At 40.0% G+C, this 26,983-nt stretch overlaps 1 protein-coding gene across 2 annotated transcripts in view; it reads right to left on the reverse strand.

Annotated features, from left to right (window-relative positions):
* Window positions 1–26,581, reverse strand: part of GRM1 (glutamate metabotropic receptor 1) — a 461,245-nt gene extending 434,664 nt beyond the window's left edge. For both annotated transcript variants that reach the window (XM_075553889.1, XM_075553891.1), the window contains exon 1: window positions 25,879–26,581. In XM_075553889.1, the coding sequence (XP_075410004.1) occupies window positions 25,879–26,581 (703 nt within the window). The remainder of the gene's footprint in view (window positions 1–25,878) is intronic.
* Between the last annotated feature and the right edge of the window lie 402 nt (window positions 26,582–26,983).

A 26,983-nucleotide genomic window follows, 5' to 3' on the forward strand; every position in this document is an offset into this window, starting at 1 on the left:
TGTATGGATTGTGATAAGAATTGTACGAGCCCCCAATAAAATGATTTTAAAAAGAAAGAAAAAAATTTTTAAAAAGAAAAAAAATACAGAATTGGTAGTAGAAGAAAGTAGTTCTACCTATCAGTTAGGATCTCATGGTCAATTACAAACATGAGGTTTGTAATTGTCAGTGTATTTTCTTTTTATGTGCTTATTGCATATCTTTCCTTTGTTCAGATATGATATATCAGATACAATTGTACTCTGTGTTTTCATTTATATGTATGATAGATGATTGATGATAGGTATAAGTGTGATTTCATCAATGTCTGGAATTATATAAGCATATATGGCTAAAGAATTGTGTATAGGTGCTGGGTTGGCAAGGGATGGATTGAGGTAGTTAGTTTATTGTGCCAGCCTGGCCTATAAACACATGTGGGATTAATTGAAGGGCAGAGAGATAAATAGTTCAGCGAGCCTCGCCTTTCTTGTCTCTCACTCTTTGATCATCAGACCAGTGTGCGGTTGCCTTGCTTGTTCTGTGCCTCAATTTGCAAGCTACACTACCTGTGGGATAGACATCTAACCTGTGGACTGTGTTGCTGTAATTTGAGGTTCCTTCAAGACCTGCTTCGTCACACAATTGGAATGTACATCTCTGGAGCTGGGGACTGACTTACTGTTGGTGACCTGGCTGACTGCTGGCGACCTGCCTTCCTATTTGCTGCCTGTGCCGGGATAGCCTGAATCTCTACAGAGGACTTCCTGGCGGCCCTCAAGACTTGAAGGGCCGCCAGAGTCTCACAACTCTCTCACAGGAGTGAGTTGCACTGAGCCATTTGTACTGTTTTATAATTTAACTGTTCATTTCTTGTGTTATATATCTATCTATCTGTATAAATATAAATATATAATGCTCATGTTAATATTGCAATAATCCTTTATCTATCTTCCCTTCTGGTCTATAAACAATAGTAGAATTATTCAGGGCATTCATAAAGTCTGGAAGCATGGCTAATATCATATTACTGTATTGTAATACATTATTTGAACAATTCATTATTGAATATTGGTTTATGTTAGCAAACTTTACAGGTACTAGCATGTCTAAATCTTTGCTACCTGTGTTCCCTGGCACACGGCTAGATGATGACTCACCCAGTGCCGTTAAGTCACTGCCAACTCATAGCTACTCTGCAAGACAGTCAAATTGCTCCAGATATTTCTGAGGCTGCAAATCTTTACCGAATAGACCAACCTCATATTTCTCCTGTGCACTGCCAGGAGGGTTTCAGCGGCCGACCTTAAGGGTAGCAGCCCATTGCACCAACAGGGCTCCTGGGATAAGTAGGTACTCACTAAATATTGATTGAATATGTTAACTAGATGGCTGATAAGAAGCTAATATTTGCCCTTCAGGTCAGAATAACAAAACTATGAGAAGCAGAAAATCAGAGTACATGGAGCATAAAAAGAGACAAATGCTTTCCACGAGGTGACAGAGAAAATAATCTGGGGTAGTAACTAGCTCTCTGTAAACTCTGGCAAGTCACCTAACCTCTAATTTTCCTTTTAAACTCAAATAACTGGATGGATGCTTCTTTCAACACAAATTCCATCACTCTAAATAAATGCTAAATAAAGGTGATTGTTTATAACCTTCTGGGGGAAAGCAGAGGCCAGGATACCATTACTAATCATTAAAACGAGAAAGTGATAATAGGGTAAGCAATGTTGTTGTTTGTTGTTGTTGTGTGGTGCAGTCGAGCCAAATTTTGACACTCAGCAATGCTCTGTGCAACAGAACAAAGCATTGCCCGGTTCTGTACTATCCTCACAGTTGTTACGCTCACACCCAGACTTGTAGACACTTGTCAGTCCATCTCATGGAGGGACGTCCTCTGTTTCACTGACCCTCTATTTCAGCAAGCATGATGTCCTTCTCCAGCGATGGGTCTTTCCTGATAACACATTTAAAGGACTTGAGGTGAAGTCTTACCCTCCTCCATTCAAAGCAGCATTCTGGATGTGCTTCTTCTAAGACAGATTTATTTGTTCTTCTGGTTTTCCAGGGTACTTTCAATATTCTTCATCAACAACTAAGTCAAATGCATCAATTCTTCTGTGTTCTCCTATATTAATTGTCCAACTTCCATATGTGTGTGATGCAATTGAAAAGGCCATGGGCTGGACCAGGCACATCTTACTCCTCAAGGTGACAGCCTTGCTCTTCATCACATAAAGAGGCTTTGTGGAGCAAATTCCCCAGGGCAACATGTCGTTAAATTGCTTAGGAGAGTTGATTATGGATCCAAATAAAATGATAGCCTTAACAACTTCTATCTTTTCTCATTTATAATGATGCTGTCTATTGATCACGTCATGAGTGTTTGGGGTTTTCCTTGCACTTAATTGCAATCAATAATGAAGGCTACAATCGCTGATCTTCAACAATAAGTTTTTCAATCCTTCTTGCATTTAGCAAGCAAGATTGGGTCATCTTCATATCTCAGTTAATAAACCTTTTTCTGATCTTTATACTATGCTCTCTTCATGTCGTCCAGAGGCTCAGATTATTTGCTCCACAGGCAGATTGAAAGATCTGCTGAAAGGATTCCACCTTGACACACACCTTTCCAGATTTTAACCCACACATAATTCCCTTGTTCTGTTCAAATGACTGCCTCTTAGTCCACATGCAGATTCTTTATAAATAAAATTAAGTGTGTTAAAATTCCCATAGCTTAAATATTATCCGTAGTTTATGATCTACACAGTCTAAGGTCCTTGCATAGTGAATGAAGCACAAGTCAGCATCTTTCTGGTATTCTCTGCTTTCAGCCAAGATCGATCTGATGCCAACAATGATAATATCCCTTTTATCATCTTCTGAATCTTGCTTAAATTTCTGGAAGCTCCCTATTGCACTGCTGTAACTTTTGTTGAATTATCTCCTGCAAAATTGTACTTGCATGTGGTATTAATGATATTGTTCGATCATTTCTGCATTTTGTTGGGTCACATTTCTTTGGAATGAAGACAAATAAGAACCTCTTCCAGTTGGCTGGCCAAATAGCAATCTCCAAAGTTTCTTGACAAAGACAAATGAGTGTTTCCAATGCTTCCTCAGTTTGTTGAAATAATTCAATTATTATTCCATCAATTCCTGGGACCTTGTTTTTTAATAATGCTTTCAGTGCAGCTTGGAATTCTCCTTCAATAAGTTCTTGCTGCCTCTTGAAATAGTTGAACATTGACTATTTCTTTTTGGTGTACTGACTCCATTTATCCTTTCTTCATTATTTTGATGCTTCCAACATCAGTCAGTGTTTGCCCATAGAACTTCTCAAAATTGTAAATTGAGACTTGATTTTTTCCCCCTCAGTTAATTCCATTGAAATGTGCTGAGCATGCTCCTCTCTTTTGTCTTTCCAAATAAAGGTCTTTGCATATTTTATTATAATACTTTGTCATTTCTAGCTAGTCTTTAAATTTTTCTGTTCTGCTCTGAATTTTTATTTTACTTCATCATTTCTTTATTTACTTTAGTTAGTCGATGTTTAAGAGGCTAAGTTTCAGAGTCTCTTCTAACATCCACTCTGGTCTTGTTAACAGCTTTTTGTATCCTACCTGTATGGTATTCTTGATGTCATCCTACAATGTGGCTGGCTTTTAGTCATTGGTGTTCAATGCAACCAACAAGTATATTCTTGAGATTTTCAAGTAAATTCAGGTGGGATAATTTCAAGATTATATTTTGGGTCTCACAAACTTGTTTTCATTTTGTTAAACTTCAATCTGAACTTATATATGAGCAATTAATTGCCTCTTCCACAGTCAGTTCATAGCCTTGCTTTGACTGATATTGAGATCCTCCATCATCTCTTCCCACAGAGATAGTCAATTTGATTTCAGTGTTTTCTACCTGGCAAAGTCCATGTGTAAAATCACTGTTGATGTTGTTGAAAGGGATGTTTACAATGAAGAACTCATTAGTCTTGCAAAATTCTATTATGAATTATTCATTTTCATTTATATCACCAAAGCCATATATTCAACTCTTGATCCTTGTTCTTTGTTTCCAACTTTTGGATTCCCATTGCCAGTAATTATCAACATATTTTGATTGCATATGTGATCAATTTCAGATTAATGAAGTTGATTGAATTCTTCGATTTCTTCACTAAATTTAATGAGTAGTATGTAAATTTGAATAAGACATTTATTAACTGTCCTTCCTGTAGCTATATATAGATATCATCCTATCACAGAATGTGTTATGCTTCAAAATAGATCTTAAAATATTATTTTATTATTATTAATACAATGCGTTCCTCTTGAATTTGTCACTCCTTCTTAGTAACCCTTATGACTCTCTGATTCATAATGGCCAATACCAGTCTATTTTGGCTCACTAATGCCTAGGATATTGATCTTTATGTGTTCCATTCATTTCTATGACTTCCTACTTTCCTGGATTCATTCTCCATGCATTCCACACATGATTTTTAATACGAGGGGGTACCCCAAAATGGAATTTTTTTCAAAGCTATGTATTTAAATTTTTTTACAAAACAACCTCATCACCTTCAAAGTACTCTCTATTACACTAAATACATTTGTCAAATCTGTGACTCCATTTTTGGAAACATTTTTCAAACTCATCTCTTTGGATGGCTGACAGCACCTCCTTCATCTTTTTCCTTCACCTCTTCCACATTATCAAATTGCTGTCCTTTTGTGTCCCTCTGCATTCATGGAAACAAAAAAGGAGTCACATGAAGCGAGGTCAGGTGAGTAAGGTGTGTGGGGCAAGAGAGGCATGCTGCAGTTTGCCAAAAACCGGCACACTGAGATGGCTGTGTGAGCAGGTGCATCGTTCTGGTGGCAAAACCAGTTCTCCACCTGCCACAAATCAGGCCTTTTTGGTCACACGCTGTTTTTTAGGCACACACTGTTATGCAATCTTTTCAGAACCTCTACATGGAAAGCTTTATTAATAGTCTGACCTGGTGGGATGAACTCCAAATGCGCTATTCCCCTCACATAAAATAATAATAAACATCAGGGGGATTTCAGTACCCCTCATAGACGTTTGCAGCTATTTCTTCCTTATTTGATTTGTGCCCTATCCACAAATGAATATTCCAAAAGCTTTATTTCATCCACATAATTAAGGTCGGCTCTACTCTGAGGAGGTCATTTTTTACCAGTCATCATATTTTGATTGCCTTCCATCCTGGTGTACTCATCTTTCACACTATGTCTAACAATGCTCTGCTGCTATGGCTAACCCCTCAGAAAGGTGACTAACCCCTCAGAAATGGACAGCCTCTTCCTTCTTCACAGTCTGTTCTGAATCTAGAAACTCCATTGAACCCTGTTTACCATGGATGATCCTGCTTATATAAAAAATGCCAGTGGCATTGCTCCCAGCATCCCATCAATGTGGGACTTTATCGACACCACAGTAGGATAGATTGACAGATGAGTAGTGTTTGTTAACTATCTATAATATAATAAACCTAATAACAAGGCTCTATATTAATATAAAAATGTTACAGTTTTAAAAAGCTCTTCCATAGCAGCTCAGAAAGACCTCGTAAGAATCTTTGAAGAAAAGCTACTTTGTACAGAAAGACCTTGTACAGAAAAGACTTAAGGAGGGTCTCTTGGGCTTGTCCAGTCACAGGTAGGCTGACAGAGGAGATGGCACCAGTCCCATATCTCCAACTCTACACTTCCCCCACACATGGAAAGCAAAGCCCAAGGGAATAACACATAAATGCCAGATACCAATATTCCCAAGAAAGAAAATGAAAAGACCTAATAGTTTGAGAGGATGCATTGACACCACACCCTATGCAAAGGATATTAACTAAGCAGAGTGTGCCTAAGAAACACGAAAACTAATCACATTTTTCCTTTGATATTTTTCCTCTCTTAAGAGAAAGAAACAGAAACAAAATTAATTTATAAAGAAATTAGTAAAAACCAACCCAACGTCCAAACTTGTTAATTCTTGGCAGTTGCCCCATGACTCTAACACTTTATTTCATGAACGTTTATGTTGTTGTTGTTGTTGTTGTTGCTGCTGCTGCTGTTGTTGTTTGGTGCCGTTGCGTTGGTTCTGACCCATAGCAGCCCTATGCTCAATAGAAGGAAACACGGTCGTATTCTCCACCATCCTTACAATGGGAAACCTTGCAAAATCAGAAATCATTAAACCCCTTAGAAAAAGTGTAAAGAAGAGTCCTTATTTAATTTAATCCAAGACATATTTACTGAGTGTCTACTTTGTGCAAAACACGCATCTAGTTGCTGAGGATACAACAGTGAACAAAACAAAACAATGATTCGGCCAATGGAGATCCCCTCATAGAGGCGTTCAGGAGAGGAGATGGGTTAATTAGGGTGCGAGGTAGTACCGATGAAGAACACAGCTTTCCACCAGATCCTGGATGCTTCCTCCCCCCAACTACCATGATCCGAATTCTACCTTGCAGGCCTGGATAGGACAGAGGCTGTACACTGGTACATATGAGGGCTGGAGGTACAGGGAATCCAGGGTGGATGATACCTTCAGGACCAAGGGTGTGAGGGGCGATGCTGGGAGAGTGGAGGGTGAGTGGGTTGGAAAGGGGGAACTGATTACAAGGATCCACATGTGACCTCTTCCCTGGGAGAGGGACAGCAGAGAAGGGGGGAAGGGAGACTCCGGATAGGGCAAGATATGACAAAATAACGAGGTATAAATTACCAAGGGCACATGAGGGAGGGGGGAAAGGGGAGGGAGGGGAAAAAAAAAGAGGACCTGATGCAAGGGGCTTAAGTGGAGAGCAAATGCCTTGAGAATGATTGGGGCAGGGAATGTATGGATGTGCTTTATACAATTGATGTATGTATATGTATGGATGGTGATAAGAGTTGTATGAGTCCCTAATAAAATGTAAAAAAAAGAAAAGAGGAGAAAAAAATGATTAGGGCAAAGACTGTACAGATGTGCTTTATACAATTGATGTAAGTATATGTATGAACTGTGATAAGAATTGTATGAGCCCCTAATAAATTGTTAAAATTAAAAAAAAAAAAAAAAGAAAAAAAAAAACAAAACAATGATTCATCCAGGGGAGATGTTCTTGAAGGCAGGGTCTTCTGATGGAAGGCAGTCTTCAGGTAACCAGAATTGGATGTTCTACAAAGCTACATTCAGTGATTGTTCGTGTTAGTTCATGCATATTTTTGAAAAATAATCAAATATAAGAAATGAAAAAATCTTTATTATAATTTCTAAGTATACATATTTTCAAAAATATGCACACTTTCTACCTGCTACCGAAGCCAAACATTGTCCATAGAGATGCACAGATAACGCTGAAGAAAGTCATTCAAAAATGTGTGTGAAATGACACACAATGCACCACAGCATGAAACTCATGATCAGAACGAGCGTCTAAAGTTTCTACCCGTATGGTGGGTTCTACCCATCCATTGACCAGAGGCATCAACTTATTAGACACGCTGACTCTAAGCCCCATTCCCAGACCTACTGGATCAGAAATTGCAACTTAGTGCATTTCCCTGTGACGTGTATGCGCACCGAAATTTAAGAAGCACAGCTCTGGTGCAGTCGTCTGCATTTAGGAGATCTGAAAGATAATCTACTGAAAGAATGTAAGCACTTCAAGAAACTGCAAACATTAGTCATTCACCTAATTTTTCTTTTCTCATTTTTGTGAGGAACTTTCTTTTCAAGTGAAATTTTACTTTTAAGGTGACAAATCAAGGATATTACATGTAAGGCTTTCGTTCCGCGTGTACTTCTAACATAGAAGAAATACAAGATGTGCCTTTTCATTGTCTTAATGTTTGGGGTTCTACTCTGTCCTGTGGAGTCAGGAGGAACTGGAATAACCACAAGAACAGTGATTTGTGGGGGGGGGTTAATAAAAATGGAAGGAGACAGTCTTATGAAAATCATTGCATGGGACCTTCCTCCACTTTCTGTGGTTTAGCCTGTACAGTAGCATTAAAAGACAAGGGTTTCTTTGGGAACATTTCTAACTGTATTCAAATTAAGTATTTAATGTTAAATCATGTTGGCCTTAGATCAAAGGGGAACGAAGTAGAAAGATGGCTTTCTGGGTACTGAGCGACCTAGGACATTGAGCGAAACCATCTTCCTGGAGAACTGTGACCACCGTGATCTGGAGAACACTTGATGGAAATATCAGGAAAAGTTAGGACTTAAGTTAAAAAGCAAGCTTCCTCTTCACTTCTCACTAAGCTTCACTTTCAATGTTTCTTTTTCCCTAATATGAGAGTCGGGGCGGTGGGGGCGGGGGAGACATTCTACTCCTGTAAAGAGTTTCAGTATGCCCAACAGTGTCACTATGAGTCGAAATCAACGGGATGACAGTGCGTTTGGGAGCTGGGGCGGGGGGGGGAAGGGCATGTTTTGTTTTTTAAGGATAAGTAGAGGAGAAAACAAGAAAGGAAGTAGTTATAAATTCATAGAGGAAAATCAATCTTTTCCAGTGTTCTATGTGGAAAAGAGAATGTTTCACCCACACACACCCTGCCCAAATCTGGCAGACTTTGCAAGGACAGACACTGCAGCAGGTCCCAGAAGATGCAGAGACAGGGAGAAGAGCAGTGGGCAGTGAACTATGAGCCATAGGAGAGACTGGTTTGCAGAGACATGATTTGCCTGTTGTGTGACAAACATTCAATGATTGTTCCTTACATACTAGACACATAAAACAATGTTCTGCCATCCTTGGCATATTAATCTATGAGTGTGAGGTAACTCCTGGTTCAGAGGTTTTTGTTTTTTTTGTTGTTGTTCAGAGTTTTAAAACAAAAACAAAAACACTTTCAGTGTTTTAAAATACTGCAATTTCAGTAGAGACCTGTGCCTTCATGACTCCCTCCCCCTTGCATGTTGAGCTATAATTTTCCCAATGTTGTACACATTTTATAATTTTTTAAACGTATAAAATAGTATTGTTTGATACTAGGACATCTTATGTGATTGACCATTCAAATTAGCTTTGTGTTCCCTGGTGGGTGGGGGGAAGCACAACAGACTGCATTCTTACTACTAAATGAAAATTAACAGTCTGTTAAGAGATGCAAATAGTTTCGTGGTATCAAATTAGGCATTGTTTTTGTTTTTCACGATAAGCTTTATGAATTGAGCAACAACTTCAATAATGACATTTTCACTCACTATTCTGTTAAGAGATGAAAAGGACAACATTGGTAAGTATTCTGAAAACCTAATTGTATTCAAAGCAGATGATAATGATCTCTTAGATGATGTTCCTGAATATCATTCTGTCATCCAGACCTCTGACAAGAATGGGAGAAAGGCTGATTCCAGGCTACACTCTCTGGTGATTGCATGATATCCTGTGTAATTAACTAAATGAAGATGCTGCTGCTTTGGCCAGCAGGCCAGCAGGTGGCCAAGTTAATAAACTGTTATGAAAGCTGAGACACCCTCTCCGATATCTTGGGGTTGTACGTTACTAGAGAGAAGATAAAAGAATTTCAACCAATGCTCTACACAATAGTTCATCTAACCCCCTTCTCTAGAATTCACCTTCTCTCATTGAATTTTCCTCATTGAACTGGGAAAATAAAGGCTGCCAAATATTATTTTCAGACCTTCTTTTGTCCTTTCCCTCAAGCTTAACTATATTCCCACCCTGTTTAAAGATTTCTGTTGTTCAAAATGGTCTTGCCACAATGCCTTCTCTTCAGTTTTATATCAATTATCTTCAAACTTCCCTGTTCTGTCCACTTTGTTCCGTTCATCCTTAAATCTTTCCCAACCAGAGAAATGTCTCATGTATGTGTGAGTCTCTCTCATCAAAACCCTTTTCCTCACTTTTTCTTCTCAATCTTTAAGGACAAGACTAGCAGCCTCCACTTCTTCATGGCTTCTGCCTTTCCAATGAATTCATAAATTAACAGAGTATGAGAAGGAAGTAGAATCTGCTGGTATAGAATTCTAATCAAGCCCTCCCTAGCAGTCCTGTGACCTTGTCAGTGCCCTCTTCTTGAAACCTTTTCCTCTGCTGGCTTCCACGACGTCTACTTCTTTCCTGGCCCTTCATCTCTCTTTCTATTTTCCTAACTGTTCCATCACTTCACCTCCCCAGGGTCTTTGCTTGATGCTCATACATATATATCCTACATTGGCAATATCACCCTCTCTTGGTTTTAACCACAGATATTTTCTTTCTTTTCTTTCTTTCTTTTTTTTGTGACAAATCTCAATCCTGCCTCAAAATAATTAGTCATTAATCCCTCCACTTCATGTCCCACAAGTACTTTAAACTCAACCAAACCAAGCTCATTCTCCTAACCTTGCTTCTCCTTTGTTTATTTCTTTCACCAAAATAGAAATCTAATAATTATTCTAACTTTCTCTTTCTTCTCATTTCTCATAAATAATTCGTCCCTAAAACCTAATCTCTCAGACAAATAGCTATCAACTCCCATCTCTCCTTACCCTCTCCCATAACAATTCATTTAAGAAAGCTATCATCAAAGCCTCAGGACCAATAATGAGAGTTGTACTACCAGGAGAGTAAGGGCAACGTGGGGGGAGAAAGGAGGAACTGATCACAATGATCTACATATAACCCCCTCCCTAGGGGAAAAACAATAGAAAAGTGAGTTAAGGGAGACATCAATCAGTGTAAGACATGAAAATAATAACAATTTATAAATTATCAAGGGTTTTGGAGGGAGGAAGGGTGGTGGACAGAGAGAAAAAAATGAGAAGCTGATACCAAGGGCTCAAGTAGAAAGAAAATGTTTTGAAAATGATGATGGCAACATGTGTACAAATGTGCTTGACCCCAATGGATGGATGGATGGGTTTTTATAAGAGCTGTATGAGTCCCCAATAAAATTATTTTTTAATGGAAACATAAAAAAACTATTGTCATTTCTAGATTAAAGTGATTAACTGATTCAATTGCCTTTTCTACCACCACCTCTCCCAACCATCAGTGGATTTCTAACTTGTCTCCTAGCCTCCAATCTGACCTGACTGGCTCATCTCTTTCTTGTGACCCTTCTGTAAGGGGATGTCCCATTGTCTACAGATGGGCTTTGGGTCTCCACTCTTCCCTCCCCCTCATTCACATCAATATAATTTATTTTTTTGAGTCTCTGATGCCTGATATCTGAATCCATCAACATCTCATGATCACACAGGCTGGCGTGCTTCTCCCATGTGAACTTTGTTGCTTCTCAGCTAGATGATTGCTTGTTTGTCTTCAAGCCTTTAAGACCCCAGATGGTATATCTTTTGATAGCTGGGTACCATCAGCTTTCTTCATATTTGCTTATGCACCCATTTTGTCTTCAGTGATCATGTCAGGAGCTTACCCCTTTCTTAATGTGTCCTCTTGAAAACTGCCAGGATTCCCTTCTAAAGTGGAATCTGATTATGGTACGTTTCCCTCTTGCTTTGAAAGATTCAACTTGCCTATAGAAAAATCTAGATTTGTTGGCTTGACAAACTTACCCCATCATGGCTTGGAACTTGTCTCCCTTTTTGGCTTGGTCTTGCCATTTCTTTTCCCTGTAAATTGAGGTTCCCTGAACACTCTTGTTTTCCAAGTTGGTGCTTTTACTCATGTTCACTCCTTAGCTTTCTCCTCTTATTTATTTATTGGAATAGACCTCAAGCATCACCACTTCTGGGAGGCTTCCATGAGCCATCCCTCGCTTTTTTCCTGGTCCCAGACAGACAGAGTTGGTAACACTTCTGTCTATCCAGTCTCTACTGCATACATGGTTGCATTTATCAAACTGAATGGAAGTCATGATACGGCGAATCCTTGTTACAGGGGTTAAAATTCACTTATCTCCTGACCTCCATGACTATAGCAAAGAGTGTGGTCCAGAGAAGGTGCTAATTAGTTGTTTAATTAAAATAATGCCTATCCTGCAACTGCTTCTCCACCAAGGAAGCAACAGAGCAGATGCTCATTAATCCAGGAAAAGGGGGAAATATTTATTTACTATAAATTGCTTCTACTATTTCAGTATCCTCATTGCATCTTTCCAAGTCTTTTGTGAACAGTTTCTGCTCTTGAACATGCTGTCAGCAATTTGTTTATTGATCTTTTTTGTTCTGCCCTTTATAAAATACAAATGATAAAATGTGTTAGAACACCGTGGAGAATAGAGGAAATGAGTGCAGATTATCCAGCAGCAGCTATAGAATACACTGCCCACAGGAAAGGCCTTCATTTAAGGCCACAGACAATTGTGGTTAAAGAGTTGAATTAGAAGTTGGATATGTGCTACTCAACAATTGCAAATCAGCAATGTATTGTCCATTTCTTCTTGGCTTTCATACGTTCCTGCATCCACTTCACTCAGACTTACCTAGGTCAATAATACCTATTTGCTTGAGGTTAGGATAATCTAACAGAGTATTCCTGGCAGCAGCAATGGCATGTTATATGTCTCTAGCATTATTTACAGCACCGTCACATCTTATCAGCACAATAAATTAATCAACATATTCTGGTCCACTTTAACTTAATTGTTCTTAAATCATGGCTAATTCCATGAGCCCTTTGGACAAACCTGTCTCTGATCTTTGGAATCCAACCCTGCACACCACCTCTCATCACTTGTCCTATAGATGGCAACACAATGATTCCCAAGAAGCTGCCATTGCGTTCTCTTAGCGATATCTCTCACGGGTAGGAAATCTTTCGTTTTTCTCTTCATTTTTCTGCACTGGCGGGGGTAGAATAAAATAAGTAATCTATCTAAGTTTTCAGTGAGAGTTTCTTGTGGAGTAATCACTTTGAGTTGGAAGTGTATTTTCTCTGAGAAAGGAGCTGATTTACAAAATGGTAACAAGCACAAACATAGTGGCAGCATTATTCGGGTCCAGGGGAGAAACCAGATCAAGGGTGAAACTGGATTCATGAAGACATTACAGGGAAATGTATACGACAGGTGAATTGGGAGCAAGAGGCACTGGAGAAGAGAAAGGCTTCTTCAGAGTCTTTCTGTCTGGAGTTTAAGATTTCAGAGGTTGCAGCTGCTGGCCTGGTCATGTGATGGTGAAGGAGACTGAGTGATGACCCATGAAGATCGGCGATGCACACACGTATCACCCAAAGGGACGATGAGAGTTAAACTGAGAAAGTGATGGAAAAGGAGTCTTCTGCAAGCTTCTAAGTAGCAGCAGCCAAGTTGGGAAGAGCAAAGCAGAGCCGGATTCTATGAAGCTCACAGGGAGGGCAGAATGCACATAGAAAAGAATGTCTCGGGCTTACATGATAAAGCCACAATTATGTGAACTTCCCAGAGGAAACAATTAATTACATGTTTAGTTCATTATGATGCCGGCTGCTTCTTCCATTTGTAGAAAACTACCCATCTTCACACAGGGAGAGGCTGTTTCTGACTCAGTATGGAGAGAGCGGCCACCAGTAACTAGTTGGCCAGTTGTTATTGTTGATACAGGATGTCCAGTTGATTCCAACTCAAAGAAAATCTCTGTACAACAGAATGAAGCACTGCCTGGTCCGGTGCCTTCCTCACAGTTGTTCTTATGTTTGACCCCTTGTTGCAGCAACTGTGTCAATCCATTTCATCAAATTATGAATAGCTTTGAGAATTGGAATTCCAGAACACTTCATTGTGCTCATGTGGAACCTGTACCTGAATCAAGAGGCAGTAGTGTGAACAGAACAGGGGAATCCTGCAGGATTTAACATCAGGAAAGTTGTGCCTTAGGGCTGTAGCATCACCATACTTAATCTCTCTGTTCAGAGAAGGTAGATTTTATGAAGCAGAATGCAGCATCAGGATTGGAGGAAGGCTTATTAACAACCTGTGATATGCAAATGACACAATGTCGCTTGCTGAAAGTGAGAACAACCTGAAGCACTTGCTGATGAAGATCAAGGATTGCAGCCTTCGGTATGAATTTGACCGATAGTGGGAATGAATGTGAGTCATTTCACACACCTGGACTTGTGATCGCACGCACAAATGGCAAAGGCATCAATGCCAAAGGTTACGGTCAAGAATGGAGTCTGAGATCCAATTTAGCAACTTCAAGATATTTAAATCCGTAAGCACAACGTCATTGGCAGTATATTTCACCCATAATTTTGTGCTCTAACTAGAGTCAACGTTATCCTCAAACTTTGTTTATTCACAGACAAAATTATGATAAAAATATTTGGCTTAAGAAAATATCTACCACAAAGTTGAATTAATCCTTACTTTTCCATTAACAATTTTCATGATCTTGTTGTTACATCTTATAGAACAAAATGTTGCCTGATCCAATGCTATCATCATAATCATCCCTATGCTGTTCATTGTTGCAACCTCTATATTGCTTTGTCCTTTGAAGGTTCGCCCTCTTTTTTTTTTTTTTTTGCCCTCTTTCTTTTTGCTGATCTTCTGCTTTACCAAGCGTGATGTCCTTCTCCAGGGACTGGAGATAACATGCCCAAAGTACATAAGAAGAGCTCTCACGAGGCTCAGTTCTAAGGGGCATTACAGCTTAACTTCCAAGACAAATTTGTTTGTCCTTCTGTCCGTCTGTCTATAGTATAGCCAATATTCTTTTCCAGCACCATAATTCAACCGTATCAGTTTTCCTTTGATCTTCTTCATTCAATGTCCAGTTTTGGTGTGCTCGTGAGGCAGCTGAAAACACCATGGCTGGGGGTCAAGTGCACTTTAGTCCTCTAAGGGACATCTTTGCTCTTCAACACTTTAATGGGGTCTCGTGCAGCAAACTTGCCCCATGCAATACACCATTGATTGCAGATCCAGATAAAATGAAACCCTCAATCTTTTCCATCTTTTCTCTGTTTATAATGATTTGTCATTGGTCCATTTGGAGGATTTTCTGTTTTCTTCACATTGAGTCATAATCCATACTGAAGATGTGATTTTGTTTAATTTTCACCGACTCGGACCTCTAGTGGCATAGTGCACTGGACTATGAACCACAGAGTCAACCGTGAAGCTACCAGCACTCCATAGGAGAAGGAAGAGGCTTTCCACTCCCATAATGATTTGCAGTCCCATTAACCTACATGGGCACTTATACTCTGTCCTATATGGTTGCTATGAGTCAGAATGAACTTAATTGTAAAGAGACAGAAAGAGCGATAGGTGTGCAATATAGCACCGATGAAACATACAACTTTCCTCTAGTTCTTTAGTGCTCCCCCCAACACACACACACACACACACACACACACGTATGACCCCAATTCTACCTTACAAATCTGGCTAGACCAGAGCATGTACACTGGTACATATCAGAGCTGGAAACACAGGGAACTCAGGACAGATCCACCTCTCAGGACCAATAATAAGAGTAGCCATACCAGGAGGGTAAGGGCAAGGTGGGAGGGAGAAAGAAGGAACCAATCACAATGATCTACATATAACTCTTCCCTGGGGACTAACAATAGAAAAGTGGGTGAAGGGAGACAGTGGTCAGCGTAAGACATGAAAAAAATTATAAATTGTCAAGGGTTCATGAGGGAGGGAGGGTGTGGAAGGGAGGGAAATGAGCTGATACAGGGCTCAAGTAGAGAGGAAATGTTTTGAAAATGATGATGGCAACATATGTACAAACATGCTCGACACAATGGATGGATGGATGGATTGGGGTGAGAGCTGTAAGAGCCCCCAATAAGATGACTTAAAAGGGAAAAAAAGAACATTCAATCCTCTTCTTTCAGTAATCGAAGTTGTGTCATCTGAAAATTGCCTTTGGTTATTAAGAAGCCTTCTTCTGACTCTCTCACTTGCTCACTCACTCACTCACTCACCCTCCCACTAACTCCCTAACTCACTCACTCTGTCACTCACTCTCTCACTCTCTTACTAACTCTCTCACTCACTCTCACTCACTCACTCTCTCACTAACTCACTCACTCACCCTCCCACTAACACTATAACTCACTCAAAAAATAAAAGAAGAAGGCTTCATCTAATCCTAGTGCCACATTCTTTTTCAAAAAATCCAGGTGTTCTCAATATTTTGCTCAGATTACAGATTGAGTAATATCAGTGAAATTAATCAACCCTGGTGCACATATTGCCTGATTTTAATGATGTAGGCCAATAATTTCCATATTCTGTTGTATCATCTTTCTTAGAAATGGGCACAAATATGTATCTCTTCCAATTCATTCACTAGGTAGCTCTCTTCCCACTTTCGTGGCATAAACAAGTATCTCCACTTACATTTGTTGGTTGAAATAGTTCAGTTGGCTTCCTGGAGCCTTGATTTTTGTTTTGCTGTTTTATGCCAATACCTTCAGTGCAGTCTGGGCTTCTTCCTTCCCTGCAATCAGTCCTTTGACCATGTGCTATTCCCTGAGATGATTAAATGCCAACCTATTCTTCGTGCCACAATGGCTCTGTGTATTCCTTCCGTCTTTTTGACACATCCTGTATCCTTCAGCATTTTGTCCATAGAACCCTTCATGATTTCAACTCAAGGATTGATTTTTTTCCCCAGTTATTTCAGCTTGAGAAATCCCAAGTGTGCTCTTGCCTTTTTGCTTTCTAACACCAAGTCTTGGCACATTGCATTATTAATACTTGACTTTGTCTCCACGAGCTGCCTTTCTGATCTTAGGCAAGTAATTTTCCTTCTCTGGATTATTTTCCCTTCATTTTTATCATGAGAAGTTTTCCTAAAAATCCATAGCAAACACTGAACTTTATCATAATCAAAAAATTCATTTTTATGTTATATTACTAGATTCCAGGGTTAAAACCTACACCAGATTAACTGATTTCTTTTGTATTGGCTCAATATTCATCAACTGAGGACTAATGCCTTAGGAATCTGTCTCCAGTGGCAGTCGAACCAAGGCAAATAAAAAGCTGGTTATGTGCACTATCTCTTTGTTCTCTAGAACACTACTGTGAGGTAAGTATATGGTAGTGGTTCTCATTTTCATTTTACAAATGAAACTGTGATGCATGAATCTTTCCCCCATAGTTTTCACTGCATCTGTCAAAAAGAAACCACGAGGTGATTAAAGTTGCTCATTTTTCATTCTAAAGGAGCTCTGGTAGCACAATGGTTAAGCACTTAACCTAACTTAACCCAAAAGGGTGGTGGTTCAAATTCATCAGTCGCTTTGGGGGGGAGGGAGGGGAGGAGAGGATGTGACTGTCTGCTTCTTAAAGATTACAGCAAAGGGAACTCAGTTGGGAGCTTCTGCTCTGCCCTGTGGGCCACCTGTGAGTTGGAATCAACTAGATGGCATACAATAACAATGCCTACTTACATATTTCTCAGTCTCTTCTTCTGTAAGATTATAGGAACCTTAAAGTCAATAATAATTAAAAATGTCTCTTATTATTGCTGTTATTTTAATTTCTGGGTTTCTAACCCCAAGAGCAGTGTCTGGCTGTCACATTTATTAGTGAATAAATGGTTATTTCTTTATTGACAATCAAAATAAGTTACTTGATAATCAAAGAACTTCTGCCTCCCAAAATCTTGTGCTCCAATTGCCAATTAAAGCTTTTATCTGAATAATTTAGATAATTGCCTTGAGTCTTCTATGTGTTAGCCTTGAAGTGACTAAAATAGATCATTTTAAAATTGACAAGTCAAGATTTATGAACACCAAATTTCTGCTTGAGCCAAAAAATTATCTTCATAAAAACCATGCTATATTTGGTACCACAAATGTCTTAAATTGAAGTAAATAAGACATCCTGTAAATCTTAAGAAAATTAAAATTTTTCATGCAATTTAAAATTTTAGATACTGCAGACATTCGTTGAGAGCAATTAGTATGATAAAGAACTAGAACTTGTGCAGAGAGCTTGCACACATATTTCTACATAAATTTAGAATCGAGTGATAGCTCACATATCATTTTGACAAGGCTTTATATATCTCTAGAAAAGTCTGACTCTGGTTGTACATTATCAGCTATATCTTCTCTGAAAAAGGACAGCGCTCTGCAACTGAGATGGTGCGTCCAACCTAACCCCAGCGTAGTACACCCTACGAGCTGATTTCTGATACTTAAGTTCCCACTACACTATCGTGCCTTGGGCTGAGGTTTCTTAATCGTCTGTGGTCTTACTGCAGGACAGGCTGAAAAGATGACTTCTAACAAATCCCTTTCTGATGGCAACACTCTAGCCCAGTAAGTTATTAAGGATTCATAACACCATCTCCTGTGCGAGCTTCATAGATCACTAGGAGAAAATTATTCATGACTGAAGAGTAATGGAAACTGCCAAACCAGAAACATAAAACAGAACTTGCCTTGCCACCTGGCTTTTCAGGGCAAGTTCCTTATTTAAAAAAAAAAAAAATGCTTTCCCCAATGTAAAGGTAGTCACAGAATGATTGAGGCAGGACAGTCTGGAGTCTTTTCAAGATAATAAAAGTGTCTCTCTTTTTTCTTAATCTTGGTATTTACCTTGGCCCTTTGCACATTGTGGGTGTCCATTAAATACTAGGTAAATAACTTAGAAAATGGGTTTGTTAAGTGTGGAAAAGTAAAATTGCTTAAATGTATAGATCATAATTCCAATCAACTGATTGAATGAGACCATGCCTCCCCCCCCCCCAAAAAAAAAGGCACTGCCACAAGTCGATTCTGACTCATAATGAACATATAGGACAGGGTAGAACTGCCCCTTTGGGTCTCTGAAACTTTACATCTTTGCCAGAGCAAACAGCCTCAACTATCTCCCTTGGTCCAGACAAGAGATTCAAGCCACTGACCTTGTCGTTAGCAGTTAATTGTGTAACCAACTGTGTCACACATAGGTGTGTGAAACACTAATAGAGAAAATTGATTGAATTTGCCATTCCTCTGGGTATAAGAAAGCCATTTCAGAAGCAGAAAGAGAATCGCATGACTATCAAGAAAGAGGAGTTACCAGTGGTGGCCATGTGTGATATCCCTGTCTGAATGGCAGAGGCAGCTGAGTCTGCAATACTAAGACCATGAGACTGACCAGAGAAGCGGCACCAAGGCCCTGAGGCAAAGCAATGGACACACTTCCTGACCCATGAAAGCAAATACCAGTGGAGCACATGGCTGAGAAGATGTACCTGCCAGCATGACTGAGAAAGGCATTTTGGACAAAAGAACTGTATCCTTATCACTCTGTAACCTATTAGCTTCCCTAATAAACACTACAACCATAAGTATTGCTTGTGCGTTCTGTGTGGCTATTGCAATGAGTTATCAAAACCAGGAGAGAAGTTGAGTGCTATGGCAGAAATGGTTGATGTCAGACAGGGTAAAGAATGGAGAGTGGAGGCATCTTTACCCTGGGCTGGTGTGGATATGTAATTTTTCTGCTCTTTACTGAAGTCAGAGGAGGCGACCCGTGGTCCCCATCATTCCTTCCGTAAGCTTAGCCCATTGTGCAGGGGGTGGGTTGGACTGGACACCAAAGAGTTACAAAGCTCCAAAGTGTAGCCCCGCTCTGGGTAGGACTGAACAGCATTGTAAGTAACAACTGACATTCACAATGGTCACTTTGCATATTCAAGAAAAGCATCCGTGAAATCATTTTCAGTCAAGGAACCATGTAATATATTTTTGGAAAGATCTCCTTGTAAAATATTTAAGATGTAAAAGGTTATGGTTTAAAAAGGCGAACTCTCAGACTCCCAGGTCACACAGTTATAAAAGTTCTGGGTAGTTTAGGTTGTTCTTAAATGTGAACATGTTTGGGTGGGTTTTTGTTTTTTTTAATCACCAAACACCTCATGATTACCCTGGCTTTTCTTTTGGTTACTCACCCAATCTTAGCAATAATGTATATATGCCCAAAGATCTAATTTTTTTGTCTTCTACATTTGTTCTTGGAAGAGCTCACCTATCTGAGTGGTTCCAACTGACTCCCAGTAGACAACTGAAACCCCATTCTCTCCACTAATGCATTTCATGGTCATTTATTGCCAGACTCTGTTCTAGACATGAGGCAGGTAGATGGTTTTGAAATCTACACATGAGCGAACTGCTGATTGAAAGTCTAGGATTGAAAAACTTTTATTTATACTTACCTCTTGCCTACATTTAATTCTCATGTAAAGTATGCCTGGGAGAAGCTTTTGATGCTAATTTGTTAACAACCTAATTCCTAGCATCTGAGCCCTAGTGGCATAATGGATTCTGAAACCATCCACCACTCCATGAGCAAAGGGTGAGGCTTTCTACTTTCATGAACATTCAGTCTTAGAAACCCCCAGGGAGAGTTCTGCTCTGTTCTAAAAGGTGAGTTGGAATCAGTTTGATGGTGGTGATTTGGTGTGGGTGTTAAGAATTCCTAGAATTGTATAATAAGGGTTTTCTGGCTAGTTGTTGCCTTTCCCATCCAGTGGATCTTTGGTAAACATTTCCATAAGAATTCATTGTCAGTTAATGTTCTTTGAATCATGAAAACTTCTGCTTAGACTTATCTTATGTTTTTAATCAAAAGTTGTTAGAATGTGCTTCAAGATTCTTCATGACTTATTCTTTATGTCCATAAAGAGTAATGGAATGCTAGAATCTCAGAATCCACATTTGCGTTCCTGTTTTTATTATTCGTCCCTGGCTGCAGCTCTCCCCTCTTGCCAAGTAGACTGGCTTCTTTTTATACCATGGGGACACTGTTGGAGTGTAACTAATTTTTGCCAATGTTCTCTCCCCACAAAAGAAATATTAGTCAAAATTTCTTTTTCATATAAGCTACCATCTATTTAATTACACCTCACCAATGTTCTCTTTAGTATTTCCTAAACGTGTTTTTTAAACTTGTGTTTCTAAATGTCTATATTGTGGTAATTGGTTTTTACTTATTTTAATCCTGTGTTTAAACTATGCTCTGTTTTAGAGTCTACAGAACTTAATAGCTGAGATTAAAGGTTTCAATTTCTTATATAGACTTTAATGCATTAAATCTTCCATTAGAACTCAATATCTGTTGTGACAGCTTTTTCATTATACTACTTAGATGTAATTCTTTGCTATCAGTTTATATATCTACAAAATGATACAGTATGCAGGGGAGGGGGATTTCAGGGGAATGCCTTACAGGATGAATGATCATCAATGTCAGCCAGGGAGTAGTTTGCTGGTGATAGGCAATCAGATTTCATACCTAAGTCTCTCTGACACCATCGTAATGTAAGTAATCAAATCCTAGGACACAATGCTGGAATGCTAAGGGAGTTGAATCATTGAAATCCCAGAACTGACTACCAAATTAGCATGCAAGCTTAAGGTAATGTCATGCTTAATAAATGTTGATATGCTTAATAAAACAAAGTCCTACTCTTACATATGATGATGATAACAGCTTGTAAAGCAAAACAGTTAAAGTAAGGGAGATATTGCTGAGCAGAAGCATCTATTGATATAAGATTTGGGGGTACTAATTGATCTATTTGAGTCACCCGTGTGAGGTAATGAAATAAAACTAGATGATATCGATGATGAACTAGTAAAGTAAGGCAAGAAGAGAGGGTTTTCTGAAGGTAAATGTCCTGTGGGAGAGGGGGAGTTTCAGTTATTTGGGGTGGCTCCTGGCCAGTGCAGGATTCATGGAAACTTTGAGCTCGTCAGTTTCAAGTCACAATACAGAAGAACTAACTAATCCTTGGGTGGAATTCTGCCACTGTTATAACTCCTATCTTAATCCACTCCCATTGAAAACCCTAACCTAACATTAGAAAAGTTAGAGCGCATTCAAGCCACTTCTTGGCAAGCATATAATAGAGGCGAGTTATGCATCTATAATTGTCTAGCCTAGATATCCTCTCAAGACACTTGAAGCCCTTATTTTATGATAAGATTAAAAAGATTTTTAAAGTAATTTAACATTAAATAAGCTGGAATCAAGGCAAAGAAGTTGGTGTAAGTTATTTATGCATAGATATATTCATAAATGTATAAATAAGCCAGGTTTATAAAGGTATAATAGATATATCCACCAGGAATAAAATTCTTATTCATAACTGCGTTAGTTAAAGTACTACTTAACACAGGTATTTCTGATTCAGGTCTTTTGCCTTTGATGGTTTTTAGATATTTACAGAGAGTTTAATTTCAAATAGGAAAAAAAAATCTTCTGAAAGGTAACAGAACAAATTTCTATAAGAAACTCATAAAAGCCAAGTTCTTGTCAAATGTAAGCAAATGTAAAAAAAAAAATTTTACGCAGCTGCCCTGTCCATGGAAACCTAACTGCAAACAAGAAGTCAACTTTCAATGACTGTTTTCAGAAGGAGATCGATATCTCCCATACAGCAATTATCTGACTCCTCAGGTCAAGATGCTAACAGGAGGCCTTAAAATAAATGAAAATGTGTCCAATCCAAAAGCCAAACAATAATATAACACAAAAATATGTAAGCTACAAGCTCAAAGAGACTTCTCTATTAAATTTACTCAGTACTTTGAATCTAACAACTAGAATATGCTTTCAATGCCATCTTCTACAACCTTTTGAAGTGGTAAATTTGCTTTTTGATGGAGAATATGCATTTTTTTCCAGAAGGATGGAATATAGTGTCCTTGGCTGAGAAACTCTTCTCAGAAGTAGGTTATTTTTGTACTCTATGCTTAGCATATTTAAAGACACACATTCCAGGTGAGCAGCTTGCTCCTAAGTGTATTTGAATTCTGTTGATGAGGCTGTATTGCTTCACTACCCACCACTTGCTTTTTCAACATTCCCCTCAAGTTGTGCTGTCAGTTGCAATTGTGCTGGTTCTGACTCATGGTAACCCTATGTACAACGGAATAAAACACTATTCGTTCATGGCCCATCCTCAACTTCATGGTTATGTTTGAGTCCATTATGACAGTCACTGTGTCAGTACATCCCACTGAGCTTCTACCTCTTTTTCACTGACTTTCAGGGACTAACTATTTTAAAAACTAGGAGAGCCTACCATATGTGCAAAGATTCTCTTTTTTGTCAAAGATATTGACAGTTATCACCGACGGAAGACAAGGGTGGCAAAAATGATAGAGGAGAAAATGGAGTAGCATGGAAAGGGATAGCACAGCTAAATTCTAGCTGCTTTACAAAGAAGAAGAAATGAAAAAATCACTTCCAAGGTTAACTTCACGACAAAACAAACTAATAAAAACAATGCAACCAAAAATAAGATGCCACGTTTATGATTTGAAAAGCCAGTCAAAGCTTAACTCAGAAATCAAGGTACACTTTTCTAGGAACCTAATATCTTTTGATATTGACTACACTAGATTATCTTCCCATTGGGAATCAAGTTCATGATGATATATTGAGTAGGGGGTGGCTGATTTGGAAAGGAGAGGTGAAGGTCATTTAAAGGTCCCAGATTTACTTAGCTCCAAATTGCCAATATCCAAACAAATTGGATTCCTTGCTGAATTGTGCCCAAATGGCAGAGGCAACACTGTAATGTGGTCTTCGGTGCTTTTCGACAGGGAACTGTCACCAGTAGGTGACTCCATCTTTCTGAAGACAGGAAAATGACTAAATGATCCAAGAAAGTGCCTGCAGGCCAGTACACCACAGTCCTTGAGAAGCAGCAGGGCAGGACCTTAGGAAAAGCTAATTGTCAGTTGAAGTTCACATAAAGGAGACTATTATAGTTCTTTTCAGATTAAAAAATAATAAGTAAAAGACATTTTTGTTGCCACCGCTATTATGTCTAATGAGCAAAGAAACAAGTTTGCTTTGAGAAGAAATGAGGTATCCTGTGTAGATAGAGAGACAAATATTGTTGAGCTCTTGGCAACAAAATCAAATCCGAAGTTGGCTAGGATGTGATTCAATGAACACACCCCAGTCTGCCATCAGTTAGGAAAACTGTTCAGAGAACGAATCTCTGCCCACAGCACCAGTCAGAAGGCAGGAAAGAAACACAGTAACTGAAACGAGTGCAAGGGTGAGCTTATCAAATGGGTGCTGACCTCACAGGACTGGCAAACACAGATCCCGCTCCTTTTCCAAAGACATCAGACTCGTTGTCAAAGACATACCCCTGATGGTATGTGCTTTTTCTTTGGGGAAAAGTGATTGATGCAATTGGAAGACAGATTGATAATTCGAGGTTTTTCTGACATCATCGTCCCCCCATAAATACAACGATCTGATCATGAAACAAAGGAAAGGAGCCACTGCTTACCGAGGAAGCCAAATTTCTTCCTGAATGAATGATTTAAATTTCTAATATCCATAATCAGGTACCTACCTCAGTGGAGGAAGAATGATTAAATATTCAAATAAATTGCATTAATGCTAGCTGTCGCCCTTCCCTCTTAGAGTGATCTCTACCATGCTGATACCTTTGCCCAGTCATACCTGTGCTTTCAGGATGCTTCAGCTAAGCACAGATTGGGGATGGGGGTGGGGGGGAGGTGCTGTATTAAACATAAAAGTAGGAAGTTAATATTAAATGGTAAGAAATTAATATCTAAACATGAATTTGTATACTTTTCTAAAAGAGTTCTTGTTGAAAAAGCAGTACACGGCTCACATTTAAAAGTCACATTTTAGAAAACTCACATGAGTGAGTTGTTAGACATCCCTCAAAAATCTCAAGGAAAGTTTCTCTCAAAAAGTCTGAAATTCTAATGTGGCACTTGTTGTGACTCTTATTTCATCTGGAATCTCTGCACCCTTTATAAATTAAACCATCAGTTTTCATGACCATTAACCATATCACTACTTCATGGAGAAGAAGTCTTCATTTTTGTACTTAGAACTCACACTAGTAACTGAAAATTGTATAATAGCTAAAAGAACATAATGTCATGCCCTTAGCTTTCCTTTTAATCATTTGATTTTGAAAAATATCAATGACGCAAGCCATACCCACAAGGTCATCAGAAACAAGTGAATTTTCTCAGACATTAACTGAGAGTGCAGACCTCAGTTTCTTCCATGTGAGAGCTAAGAGTAGATGACCTCAAACGTCTCCCATAGTCCAAAAGTCTGAGGAGCTAAGGGGAGGAGGGGAGTGGTGTAAATCTTCCTGTAAGAAATTCTTTGACTAATCAGGTCTACAAGTCTCTATAAAAATGACAGCCGTTAGCCCCAGGTAAATACAAATACATTCCATCTTAGAAGGACTTTTTAAGCCTGATGTCTGAGACAGCCTCTTAAAGTAATTGATGTTCAGTCGAACTATACATTCTAATGATCAAAGTCATTGGGTCAGAAGAAAAAGATGGGATGTCAAAACTCAAATCCAGGAGGTTAAAGGTGCTATTGTGAGTTTCGCACCTGTAGAGGGATGGGGTGGGGAGACAGATGATTTACATTACACACCTTTCCTGGCTACCCAAGACACCACGAAATTTTAAAACGCAAGTTTCTGATAGACTGGAGGAGATCATCACCCTACATCCATACAGCTTAGTTTGGGGTGTGTAAGAGAGAACAAATGCCTTCAGCTATTCAAGACCAAATCAAGCTTACAAGCCCAGAATGTCCTGGAGATTTCTGCGTGCTCACCTGTCCTTTGGGGGCAGCCCCTCCAAGTGAGAGTTCAGCACTTAAGGGCACTAGAACCTCTGGAGCAAAGAAACCTTCCTAACACAAACTCTGCACAAGGGGACAAACCATCACATAAATCTAAAATCTGCCCTTGGCCACATTGCATGAAGGGGATGCTATCTCCTGAAACACCACGAGATGCAGTTGTCCCCACATTGTCATTTAATGGAGGAAGACAAAAGGCAAAGCATGGTGGGCGTGTACTGAGCAGGGTAAAGTCAGTTCCCCGCTGTGCTAGAAATACATAGGGAGGATACCTCCATCCCAAACGCCCCCGTCCTGTAATGCTCTGCCTTTCTCGGTACCTTTCTTCCCCAAAGCAATGCCTACCTTCCGTGTGGACTGCGGAGACATAGGTCCAATTGTAACGCTTGACTATGTCAAGCATCGCCCTTGCCTGCAAAGTGTCAGAAGGGACAACCCTCAGGAAGTATTTGTACAAAGTTTTGTCGCTCAGGTCGATGCTGGTGGCGGAATAAGCGATCTGGGGGATGTCGAACAGCTGAAGCAGGTTCTGCACTTGAATCGCCACCGAACTGGAACCCGGGCCGATCACACCCGCAATGGGCTTCTTAGTCCTGCCTGGGAGGAGGGCCTGGCCATCTGGCAGGCAACGGTTAAGCCCGTCCTTCTCGTCCCGGATAGAAATCAGAGAGTCCCTGATGAATTCAATGCTCTGCTCCAGCGCCACCGACGAGTGCCAGCAGGAGTCCCGGATCTCGCTGCCCAAGGTGATGTTGGGCAGCAGCGCGGGGTCGGCGTTGATCTTGTCCAGCGTGTGGAACATGGCCTCCACTCTCTGGATGCCGTACTGCTCCCTGATCTCCCCACACTTCCTCTCCGGCACCTTCTCGGCCGGTGGCTGGTGGTGCACAGAGAAGAGGGCCCCAATAATGACATCTCCGTCCATTCTGGCCACCGAGCGCTGAGACGAGGCTCCGGCCAGCATCGCTCTCGTTCCCGAGCTTCTGGGGAGCAGCGACGTCTCCCAGAAGATCGCTGCGGGCAAGAGGAGCCAGAGGAGCCCGACCATGGTGCCTGGGACTCGGGTCCCGACGCCGTCAGCCTGTCCGCTGTAGGCGCGCGCCTTCCAGACGCCCGACACCTCCCCTCCTCAGGCTTGGTCCCCCTGGCCAACGCGGCTGGTCCGTCACCTCCACCGTCGCCGCCTCCTCCTCCTGGGGTCCTCCAAGATTGCCCCCAAGCCCTAGGGGTGTCTTGAGGGGAATGTCAGCCCCCTTTATGCACCCATGCATCCAGGTAAATTGACGACAGATGCGTAGGGCGTCGCAGTTGGCAGCGGTGAGCTGGACGCTCTGAACAGAAGAGGGAGAGAATAAAAAGCTGGTTACTAGAGGCACTGAATCAGAACTCAGGGGTCAGTGATGTGAATCGTTTCCCCGTCCACTTGGTCTGGACACGTCCTGTCGTGGTC

This window comes from Tenrec ecaudatus, chromosome 7, assembly GCF_050624435.1.
Source record: "Tenrec ecaudatus isolate mTenEca1 chromosome 7, mTenEca1.hap1, whole genome shotgun sequence".
In the NCBI taxonomy this organism is placed as follows: domain Eukaryota; kingdom Metazoa; phylum Chordata; class Mammalia; order Afrosoricida; family Tenrecidae; genus Tenrec; species Tenrec ecaudatus.